Consider the following 11,775-nt stretch of genomic DNA (forward strand, 5'->3'; position numbering starts at 1 on the left):
CGCTTTAGTTGCATATAATTTTAGTGATAACGCATGGAGGGTAAATTAACTCTTTAAAGTGCAATAGGTATTCATTACTTTGCCTATTCAACAGGTCTTACAGCAAGTTTCGTGCAGCAGCAGTAGATTATGCTTCGCAAATTCTGATTAAATATTACAACCGCAACAGCTCGCACAATAAATTACTACTACAACATTGTGAATATAATTAACAGCAACAGCATGTACTTCAACTCAGTATTGAAATGTTAGTGAATATTATCAATAGCAGCAGTAGCAGAAGTTTTGTTGCTTTAAAACTATTTGCTCAGGCCGCCCGAGCCTGAATCAGGTGGTTGCTGGGGGTTACTTCATCTATCAGCCTACAGTGTGATTCCTGTTTGTTAATGACACACATAGTACGCGTTTCTACCTAGGTAAGTTTGAGTTATTGGCTCAAACCTAAGGGTACAGAACCCAGGTTCACATTGTTAAGCCACTAGTTAATTTATCTGGGCTCCATTAGCCCAGAAACACATTTAACTCAGGTCACTAGTTTAACCTATCTGGTCAACCGATCAGGTACACACAGCAATAGTTCACTAGTGTTAAGCCATTAGGCAAAGCCGGCCCAGGCTCACATAGATAGCAAACACACGGTCTCACGGCTCTCCGGAGCAGCAGCAGTACATATGTCTTGGCAATAGATCTCCTTGTCTAAAATGTTCCGAGAGTTGTCATGATTGAAATGATATTAATATAATTTTTTAATATAGTGGCCTCAAACTTGTATGTACAGTTAACAGTGTTTACTGTCATGCCATGTCTGTGCATCTAATCATATCTCTGTTGTATTTTCTAGGGAAAGGGAACACAGAAAACGTTCTGGTTGATAAGCAAATCTGGATTCAGTTTTCCACCCATTGGCCAGGACTGTGATGCAAGTCCTAAGTCAGGAACAGATGTAAGTATCAAGCCACTTATGCCTCTTATATTTCATGATTGTAGCACAGTTTGAGGTGTTCATGCTAATTAAAAGGAAGTACTATATGAAGACCTGACACATTGTATTTGGACAGTCTTGCCATGTCATATCTAAACAGGAGAAAACCAAAGCAACCCCAACGAATGATGGAGACAGAAGAGCAATCCAGAGGACTCCAGCCATGGCTAAAATGACAGAAATGCACACACTTACTGTACCCGATATCTAGTTTGACCATGATTTTATATATACTCTTGGATTATAGGACATTATCACAAAAAACAACAATTTTATTTAAAAATGTATTTTTTTTTTTAAATACAAAAGAAGAAAATGTCAAGACAAAATCTTTTAAAAGAATTTAATTACTAAAATATTTCAAAATATTTTTACATGCAAACAAGATAAAAACAAGAATATGTCTCTTTCTGTTAAACTAAAGATTAACAATTGATAATACATGCTTCAGAGATTATTTTCTCGTTCTACCAATATTCATGCAAGGAATACCCAAATAAAAAAAATAAAAAATAAAAAAAACTGCAAGTGAACATTTAAAGGAATGTGTCGATACACTCCCTGAGACACGTATGGTTGCTGTGTGTGGGTGTATGCATGCATGCGTGTCTATTTTGAAATATTTGTATGTAATTGTATGAGTGCAAAGGCATGATTCATTGCATTTGAATGACCCACATCTGGCCCCATTACCAACTGAAGTATCCTAAATATTCATTCAGTAGAAATATGGACAGCAGACACAGAAATGGGCCTGTAAAATAGAAGAATAAGAACAGGAAATATTTAGCATTATTTATATTATATATATTTAGCATAGATAATTTAAAATTAAAAAAAAAAATCTTTTTTAATGAATATAAAATCAGCTGTAATGCTGTAAAACTGTGGTGTACTTAAAAACAATATATCAATATATGAAAATCATGTGTCTTGCATTGCATTGATAGTTCTAGCTTACCTGCAGGATGAATATAACTAGAGGAGTGTTGTGCTGTAAACAGAGTTATGAGGTTTTAAATACATGTTATTGAATATCAAATTGGAATCATGCAGAAGTAAAAATGTTAAATACCTCTGACTTGAAACTCCATGGTCAGGATCCCTCCATTTGGATCAGGTTCAAATTCAGTGCTTCTTGATGTACATGGAGTCTTGGACAGAGTTAAGAGGAGTCTCAATGGAGCCAGAAATCTATTTGAAACCACAACAGCATTAATTTGATACTGATACTCACCGGCTGACAAAATAGCTTCTCCCCATCACATACTTGGACCTCACAGTGGAGCCACACGGTGGAAACTTTCTCTAGCCGCTGGAAGCGGAACGAGTTGAACTTGAACATGGACCGACTGTCTTTGGCATTTTCAAATATGGTGACTGTGTTGTCTAAAGAGCAGCTGTCAACCAAGAGCAAATATATGTGAGCAGTATTGAATCACAGTAACATCTATTATGTTTGAACTGACAATAAAACCTTACCTGTTCAGAATTAAAGTCCACCGTTTCCTGTCTGTTGAATATGGAGTAGGTGTTGCCCAGCAATTTGTTATTACTACTTTGAATCTATAGACATTAAATAGAGAGTCTTTTACACTGACTATCTGTGTATTTGATCAAATTACACAACTTTCTTTTGAGCAACTCACCGATTACTAAGTTCTTTTGCTTCAATGCCAATGAACACCTCAGATCCGATCTCTGATGTGTCAATCACATATGGTGCATCTTTTGCATAGAGGAACTTTGAGTTCTACAAACCCCAAAGTAAAAAAAAAACACATTCAGTGTTATATATAATTAATATATTTGTAAAACAAAAAGAAATATTATTTATTTTATTTTACAAATATATAATAATAAATATAATATAATAACAAATATAATATAATAAAAATACAATACTACATTTTAAAAAATGTATTTTATATTATTTTATTATATACTTACTAAGGCATTTTCAGTAATTGTTGGGAAAAAATATGCTTTATACAAAATCGCACAAATAAAATGGAAAGGAAATTTCCCTTTTGTATATTCGTCATCACTGGACACTTTTAAGGAAAGTGTAAGTACTCACTGTGAACACATTCATAGACAACTGAGACTTAAAAGAACCTAAACTCCCGTTGTTGACATATACTGTTGCCACTCTGGAAGAAGCAGAGGGTTTAGTAAAGACGCTGCAAGTCAACGGTCAGAATGCACAGGCTCTATGAAATCTACACCTACTGGACTTGACGTCAGTGTAACGGGATCTACCTTTGGCTAAAAACAGCATTGTTGACCAGATAAGCCGCTTTATAGGTGCAACTGAATGTGTAGTTGACGGGCTGGTTCCGGACAGTGAGAGAGGAGTCGTTGGATACTATTGAGTTGTAGAATATGTAGCGTGGGTCTTTACCTCCTACATACTGAGAAGAAGATAGAAGCCAATCAATTTTTAGCTCTTTTTCTGATTAAATAATAGTTAGGATACATTAAACCAATCAAACGGCTCACCTCAGACAGGGTGCCGCAGTACGAGTGATTCTTTGGACTCAGGTCTGGGATGGTGAAACGATAGAAGCCCGGAGTGTTAATGCCAGCGTAGCACACGCCGCCCAGTGACAGCTGGCCAATCTCCCATCCATATGGACATTCTGGCACGTTTGCAATGATGGCATTGGGAAAACATGACACCATGACGTAATCTGAAACAGATGACAAATTGGTCTGTCAGGATTATCTAGCCAATTAAATCATGCCAACAACAAATACACAGCCTTTTGATCCACAATGAGAGGGGATGTTAAAAATATGATGCATTTACCAGCTTTCTGAGGGGCACAGGCCCATGTCATGGGTAGGAGAATGAAGATTACACCAACAGCTGCCATTTCATAACTCTGAACAAAGAGTGCACTGTTACATTTACCTAAAATGTCTCTGTTCAAGATTTTATACATGATACAAGCTCACTCATGACCTGAATTGTCTATATTTAATGCTAACGTGATTATTTTCAATACAAAAGCACCATAATATTTGATTTAGAATTAATGTTCGTACCATCCCAATGCTGAATCCAGAAGAAGCGTTGGCTCAGGTCTCTAGCAGAAAGTTTGCATGGTTCCTGTGCAGTTCTTCTGCAGGTAAATGATGCTAAATCCTAAAAGCAGAGTTCATTGAAGTCGGCACAAGAGCTGCTTTATAGGTCCACAGGTAGGCAGTAACCCCCCTCGCTTCTTTGGTCAGCCAGTCTGGTGAGGACTTTTGGTGATAGCATTGTGAAGAAAAGCACAAAAGCTCTCTGTGCTGGCCAGACATTGACTTTTAAATGACCAGTGTGTCTCAAGGGGAAGACCATTTTCTCAGCTTTAATCAAAAACATGGTAATTTCGTCCAATACTACGTCATTTTCACATAAAATTAAACTCCCAGCAACATTTCAGCCCTTCATATGAGTTTCTGATATAGGAACTCTATGTTGTCAAAGATCATTCCTACCTGCAAATTCTGGTTTCTACTTGAAGATCTAATAGAAATGGGCATCTTTCTTAGAGAGTTTGAAAATTAGCTTCCAATTTACACTCATTTCAGGTTATGTAATACTTCTGGTCTCTGCCAGGCGGCCATGCTGATCAGTGGATTGCCATCAGTAGTTATCTAATGCGCCCTAGTCGTGCCAGACTGCCTCTTAAAGAGGCACAGTGTCATTAAGGTCAGTCTCATTGAGCTTAGCCAAAACAGTAATACAGCTGTGCACAATCTTCATGCTGTTTATCTTGAGGGAAAGGACAGTAATGGGCAACATTAAAGGATAAAAATCACCCAAAAATTTTAATCTGCTGAAAATTGACACCCTTAGGCCATCCAAGATTTAGATGAGGTAGTTTCTTCTTCAGAAGACATTTGGAGAAATTTTGCATTACATTACTTGCTCACCAGTGGATCCTCTGCAGTGAATGGCTGCCATCAGAATGAGAGTCCAAACAGCTGATAAAAACATCACAACAATATTATAGCCAGAAGCAATGGTTTGATGTTAAAAGTTTCTTAATGATGGATTTATCACAATAATCTACAAGTAATTCATAAGACTAAAGTCCGTTAATTAATGTCTTGTGAAGTGAAAAGCTACGTTTGTAATGTTTTTATCAGCTATTTGAACTCTCATTCTGATGGCACTCATTCACTGCAGAGTATCCACTGGTGAGCAAGTATAATCTTAATGTAGAGCTAAATTTCTCCAAATCTGCTCCGATGAAGAAACTAATTTATGATGACCTAAGGGGCCTGAGAGTGAGTACATTTTCAACAAATTTTATATTCAGGTGAACTATTCCTTTAAGATTCCAAGAAGTTTATCAATTTCACATACGGATCATTTCCATTTCTGTAGAGTGCAAAAAAAAAAGCGCAAAATGTCATAACAATGACACAGCATTGTGGTATAGACGACCCGCAACCCTTTCCAGGCACTTACAATGCAATGCAGGTCAGGAAACAAGCTTTTTCCGGAACCCCGAGTCAGACTGATAACGATTCATGGCGGCAGGAGCACTTAGATCCAAAATGTACTACCCAAGTACCCATGAACTGGCACTGTCACACCCCCCAAAAACATCACACTGGGGAATGGGCGTACAAAGAGCCTTTAAGATTTCCGTGATCAAGCATACGATGCTGAATGTATAGATGGGGCCTGTATAGATCAAGATGGGCCACCGGATAAGGTAAGAAGACTGAAGACAAGCACACAAAATCTGATAGTCAAAGGATGTGCCATTCATAGAGATTGTGTTTCAGCCTCTAAGGAAAGCAGGGCATTTAGAGAAGCAGCATTTATCCTCAGACAGTGTGTCTCCTTAAATTTGAGGACAGGCAAGTATCCCTGTTGAGCCTTTCTTCATGTGTATGAATCATGAATACATGGTCAGCCGGTTCAGTTTGGTCACAGTGATGTCAACAGTTTTAACACAATTAAAACTTAATCTCTGTGTGGAAGTTCTTGTAGACAGATGTGTTTCAAACCCCATGAGACACTGTGTTCATATATAAAGAGCAGGGTTTATTATGATGTGGAGTAGACAGTTATATTTTAATATTAATATAACATTATATTACAAATCATAAAATAGTCATTAAATCATGAAATACTCTACATTCTTTATAAATGTTTGTTAAGTATCAGCATCTCTGTCTTGTTTTGGTTATTTATATGTATAAATGTGTGTGTCTGTATGTGTGTGTTCCTGTTTATCCTGCATTGTAGGGACCAAATGTCCCCACAAGGACAGTAAAACCTGAAAATTTTGACATTGTGGGGACTGGCCTATGGTGAAAAATAATTAAATACACTGATGTTTATCTTAAAGTGTAACCAATGCAAACAGGTTTTCTGTAAGGGGTAGGGTTAGGGTTAGGATTGTGTTAGGGGATAGAAAATATTGAGTGGTCAGTATAAAAACAATAGTAGTCTATGGAAAGTCCCTACAATTCACAGAAACCTAACGTGTGTGTGTGTGTGTGTGTGTGTGTTTTGTGCGCGCGCGTGCACACACACACACAGAATATTTAGTATTATGACTTGTTTTTCATTTTATTTATCATGTTTTAAGGACATTCTATAAAAATATCAACATTTCTAAACATTTTAAATTTATATAATGAGCAAAACTGTGTAAAGTATTAAGAATATAGAATATTGAGATAATAGAGAATATATCTTGAATATTTTGTCGTTTTATTTTGTATTTTTAACTTTTTCACTAAATATCCTACATATACTAAGAAATGGTGTGGAAATAATTTTCACTCAGAAATTGCCAGTAAACTTCACAAATAATCACAAATCAGGTGATACATTAAATTTAACATGAAATTTTAAAGTAGAAAGACTAAAATACTATTTATTTTTAATCTTAATTTTATATTTCGAAAAAAAAATGTTTAGTGTAGTTAAGACAATCAGTTTAATTTATCTTGTTCTAAGGATGTTTTTACTTTGTTTTTTGATAAATATACTCCTTAAAGGGATAATTCACCCAAAAATGAAAATTCTGTCATCATTTACTCACCCTCATGTCGTTCCAAACCTGTATGAGTTGCTTTCTTATGTTGAACACAAAAGAAGATATTTTGAAGATTGCTGGTAATCAAACAGTTGGTGGTTGCCATTGACTTCCATAGTAGGAAAAAAAATACTATGGAAGTCAATGGCAACCACCAACTGTTTGATTACCAGCAATCTTCAAAATATCTTCTTTTGTGTTCAACATAAGAAACCAACTCATACAGGTTTGGAACGACATGAGGGTGAGTAAATGATGACAGAATTGTCATTTTTGGGTGAACTAACCCTTTAAGAATATGATTTTTGCTGTGTTGTAAAAAGAGAATGTTAGGCCTTAAAGGGGTCATATGATGCGATTTCAAGTTTTCCTTTCTCTTTGGAGTGTTACAAGCTGTTCGTGAATATTAAAGCATGTCAACATATTCTGTTACACCAAATACACAAAATAATGATCTTTAAAAAAGCATCATATGACCCCTTTAAACATAACCGACCATTTTTTAGTTTAACAAAGTAAGGTGATGGTACAGAGAAATAAAATGAGCATGTCTTTTATAAATAACTGTTTTATAAGATCAAAACATACACACAGCCAAAATTAGCTAATTACTAGCGCTGATGTAAAATGATCAGATGAAGATAACACATGCACTGATATCCCACGTGATAAAACTATAGCACAGCAAAGGCTACTTTCTCTTGTGCTCATTATCATGAGAATGGAAGAGACCACTGGGATACATTAGAGTGCAATGCCTGAGAGAAAACTATGGCAGATGCAAATCAACTCTGAGGCCCAGAGCCCAGGGACAGCTAACGTTACAGCTGACTATGAAGAGCCTTCCAGGTGTTCAAGCTGTTCAGATGTCCCGAGACTTATTTGTGTTATGTAATATCAGGTGTGCATGCATATGCATAATTGTGCTATCTTTCATTCCTTGTGAAGTTTCAAACACCAAGTTCTAAATATGCAATCTAGGACTATCACCTGCAAAGCACTCAGGAGACCCCACTAGGGGGCCTCAGCAAATTTCTAAAGCCTCAAGATGACTTAAAATAATTTAAAATAAGTTAAAACAACTAAAAATAAAGATATATTTTTTCACCCTCTCAAAAACAGATATATGAGAAAGCTTAATTTTAAAAGTGTGATTTCTAGACCTAGGCCCATATTCATATCTTACCACTAAGAGTTCTCCTAAATAGCAGTAAAACTTTTTAGCTAAGAGTTTTCTCTTAAACCCTATTCACAAAGCTGCTGAGACAAACTTTTACTAAGGAATAGAGAGAAGTCTTAAGCTAAGAATAAGGGCAGGGTTGACCTTGTTGCTATGGATGATGTCAGCGTGCTTACTAACTATGCACACAGTGATTGGCTGAGAGGGGAGGGGTCTCTGTCAGAGATTTATTCATAGAAATATTGTAGAGCATGGTATTATGTTGTCATATTCAAATAAAGATTTTAAAATGCAGGCTAAGTGTCACTAATTAAACAAGTATATGTTCAGCTAATTGTCAGCCTCTTACATGTATGATTCTCAAAAACAATTAGCGGATATGCATATCAACAGCCTTTTAATTAACAGAGTATAATAATCATGTATGATAGTAAGACATGCAAATGTAAAAGAAAACTAAACAGGATGCAAGAACAGCTGTTACTTCTTGCCCAATTTGTTAATGAAAACAAGGATATAATCAAAGGAAAACTTATAGTTGGGAACTTGGGATATCCTCCAAAACCAAAAAAGATGCGTGGAAATATATACAGGTGCATCTCAATAAATTAGAATGTCGTGGAAAAGTTCATTTATTTCAGTAATTCAACTCAAATTGTGAAACTCGTGTATTAAATAAATTCAACGCACACAGACTGAAGTAGTTTAAGTCTTTGGTTCTTTTAATTGTGATGATTTTGGCTCACATTTAACAAAAACCTCAACAAATTAGAATACTTCATAAGACCAATAAAAAAACATTTTTAGTGAATTGTTGGCCTTCTGGAAAGTATGTTCATTTACTGTACATGTACTCAATACTTGGTAGGGGCTCCTTTTGCTTTAATTACTGCCTCAATTCGGCGTGGCATGGAGGTGATCAGTTTGTGGCACTGCTGAGGTGGTATGGAAGCCCAGGTTTCTTTGACACGACATTCTAATTTATTGAGATGCACCTGTATGTGTGCAAATAAATGCAGCATGTTACTAAAATGTTTACTCTCCGAGGCAGATTGCCGGCAACAGCCATTTTAGGATAGTTTGTGTTTGGTCTTAGTGACTCAGGAGTCCTCTTCACTAACGTTTTACAGATTTAGGAGCTAGTTTTAGCGCTAAAACGCCTTGTGAAATACTCTTAGAGCAAGAGTCCTAAATTTAGGACTGAAGCCCATTATTTTTAAGATTTTCTCCTAAATTGATTGATGAAAAAGATATGAGCTATATTTAGCCTTAAGATGTTTTGTGAATATGGGCCCTGATGGAGTCTAGAAATCACAAGTCATGTTATATAGTCATATATATATTTTACTGTAATGAAAATATTTTATCAGGCAGAAATTGTGAGTAAAACAATTTCAAAATCTTTATCCAGTAAATCACAAACAACTGGAAAAGTCATGGGATCTTCATATATTGTTGTGGACAGTGTGGACACTCAGAACACCTTAGCAACCGCACAGCGACATCCTGGAAACCACCCATAACACTGTATATAATACTAAAGTAGAATAATATTTAATTCACAACTATAAAAAACGTCATTTATTTAAAATAGTAAATGTATTTGCTTAATTTGGCATTAAAAATTATTTATTGATATTTTTACAATGTTTCAGTTATACCAGTTAGTTTCTTTTCCTGAAAAAGGGAATATAAATATTTAAACTGAATGCATTATAGGGAAAAAGCTATCTTCAAAGCTTTATATAAACACATAAAACTTCAAATTATTCACTTTTGCATAAGCCTTAGCTCTCTAGAACTCAACAATGAAATCAGAGAAAGTCTTTAATACACGTATGCATTCTTGACATTTCTTTAGATCTTTGACTTGTAAATATCAACTGCCACAGCTTGCAATAGGCAGACAATGAGTGATGGGAAAGGGCATGCATGGCAACCTCAGCTGTACTCATTCTGAATACTGATGCCAGTTGATGTGGCTGACTCAGAAAAGGGCCTGATCATTTATTTAAAATAGTAAATGTATTTGCTTAATTTGGCATTAAAAATTATTTATTGATATTTTTACAATGTTTCAGTTATACCAGTTAGTTTCTTTTCCTGAAAAAGGGAATATAAATATTTAAACTGAATGCATTATAGGGAAAAAGCTATCTTCAAAGCTTTATATAAACACATAAAACTTCAAATTATTCACTTTTGCATAAGCCTTAGCTCTCTAGAACTCAACAATGAAATCAGAGAAAGTCTTTAATACACGTATGCATTCTTGACATTTCTTTAGATCTTTGACTTGTAAATATCAACTGCCACAGCTTGCAACAGGCAGACAATGAGTGATGGGAAAGGGCATGGCAACCTCAGCTGTACTCATTCTGAATACTGATGCCAGTTGATGTGGCTGACTCAGAAAAGGGCCTGATCTGTGACTGTCCTGGAGTCACGTGATCAGATTTGCTGTTGAGAACACAGTATTAAAAAATAATGGATGCCCGTTAACAACATAAATGAATTTGAACTAGATCTGTACTTTGTAAATGTGCAAAACCCCTTTCTTAGAAGGTTTCTTCACACTCAAAAGTTAAAACGTGTCAAAAGGGGCTAGATAAAGAATCTATGATATTCTGGTTGCTGGATATGACTTGGACCCCTCCTTCAGAATAACTTTGCAGGATTTCATGGGAAGAAATTACGAAATAAGGATCAATTTTGTTATACACACTAGCATAATTAAAGAGGAACGTGTCCAGAATATGTATGCAAATGTTTTTGTTCCTTTGTGAATACACAATTAAGACCCAGCAGGATGTCTGGACAAGACTTAAAAAGATCTTGATTGGAGACATCAACTGCATCCAGATTAGTGAGCTGAATTTAATGTAAATAGTTTTCTTTAGTAGTTCTACCATGTAGCTAAATCTTTATCCAAAGATCAAGCACATACAATGTTTCATTTAATGTCCAGTGATCATCTGCTAGTCATATAGTCAGTCTTGCACACTAGAAGCATTATATTAAATGCTCCTTATATGGGATAAAGTTTTGTTATGTTGTTTTAAGCTGTTTATCTATACAGCTAGCATTAATTTAGCAACGCATCGACTAAATGAATAAACATACCTTCCTGAGATTCAACATTTCTTTTTGTCCTCTTATTTGTACTAATATCTCTGAAATGTTACATGAAACTGGTTTACAAACGGCAATGTAAAGAACTCTAACCATTTTGCGTCAAACAACTCACGCTCTCACTCTAAACCCCGCCTTCTTAAAACATCTCATCCAATGCGATGTCACCAAACCTGACGGTGGAAAGTATTGACAGGCAGAGAGCGTTTATGATTGGCTAGTTCTCTGACTGGCTAAAAGCGTTTTTCTGTTTACAGACATTTACTATTTTTCCTACCACTTTAAATACACAGTCTATGATAAGTCATTATTACGATAATATATCATTATTATGAGGGAAAATGTCATTACAATGAGATGTTATTATAACGAGACGAAAGTCACGAAGTTTCTAATTTTTGTGAGAAACTACGTTTCTCATTTAT

At 35.5% G+C, this 11,775-nt stretch overlaps 2 protein-coding genes across 2 annotated transcripts in view; one reads left to right on the top strand and one right to left on the bottom strand.

Annotated features, from left to right (window-relative positions):
• LOC107702423 (guanylate cyclase 2G-like) overlaps positions 1-1,193 on the top strand; it is a 19,151-nt gene extending 17,958 nt beyond the window's left edge. The window contains exons 20-21 of the mRNA XM_016504746.1: positions 842-943; positions 1,059-1,193. Of these exons, the coding sequence (XP_016360232.1) occupies positions 842-943; positions 1,059-1,193 (237 nt within the window). The remainder of the gene's footprint in view (positions 1-841; positions 944-1,058) is intronic.
• A 238-nt stretch (positions 1,194-1,431) lies between these two features.
• Positions 1,432-11,403, bottom strand: tectb (tectorin beta). The gene is made up of 12 exons (XM_016504759.1): positions 11,342-11,403; positions 4,034-4,133; positions 3,795-3,870; positions 3,485-3,675; positions 3,245-3,396; positions 3,063-3,135; positions 2,632-2,735; positions 2,465-2,548; positions 2,220-2,382; positions 2,058-2,136; positions 1,944-1,976; positions 1,432-1,736 (listed from the first exon to the last, which is right to left on the bottom strand). Exons 2-12 carry the CDS (start codon positions 4,034-4,036, stop codon positions 1,672-1,674), a joined length of 1,023 nt encoding a protein of 340 aa, XP_016360245.1. The 5' UTR covers positions 4,037-4,133; positions 11,342-11,403; the 3' UTR covers positions 1,432-1,671.
• Between the last annotated feature and the right edge of the window lie 372 nt (positions 11,404-11,775).

Source organism: Sinocyclocheilus anshuiensis, unplaced genomic scaffold (assembly GCF_001515605.1).
Source record: "Sinocyclocheilus anshuiensis isolate Anshui unplaced genomic scaffold, SAMN03320099.WGS_v1.1 scaffold190, whole genome shotgun sequence".
Lineage (NCBI taxonomy): Eukaryota > Metazoa > Chordata > Actinopteri > Cypriniformes > Cyprinidae > Sinocyclocheilus > Sinocyclocheilus anshuiensis.

Excerpts from the sequence above, each read along its gene's own strand:
- tectb (XM_016504759.1), bottom strand. Across the intron at positions 3,676-3,794 it reads CTGTGCCCCTCAGAAAGCTG|ATTACGTCATGGTGTCATGT; the intron begins GTAAATGCATCA and ends CATCTGTTTCAG. Across the intron at positions 2,383-2,464 it reads TGGACTTTAATTCTGAACAG|CTGCTCTTTAGACAACACAG; the intron begins GTAAGGTTTTAT and ends CTTGGTTGACAG.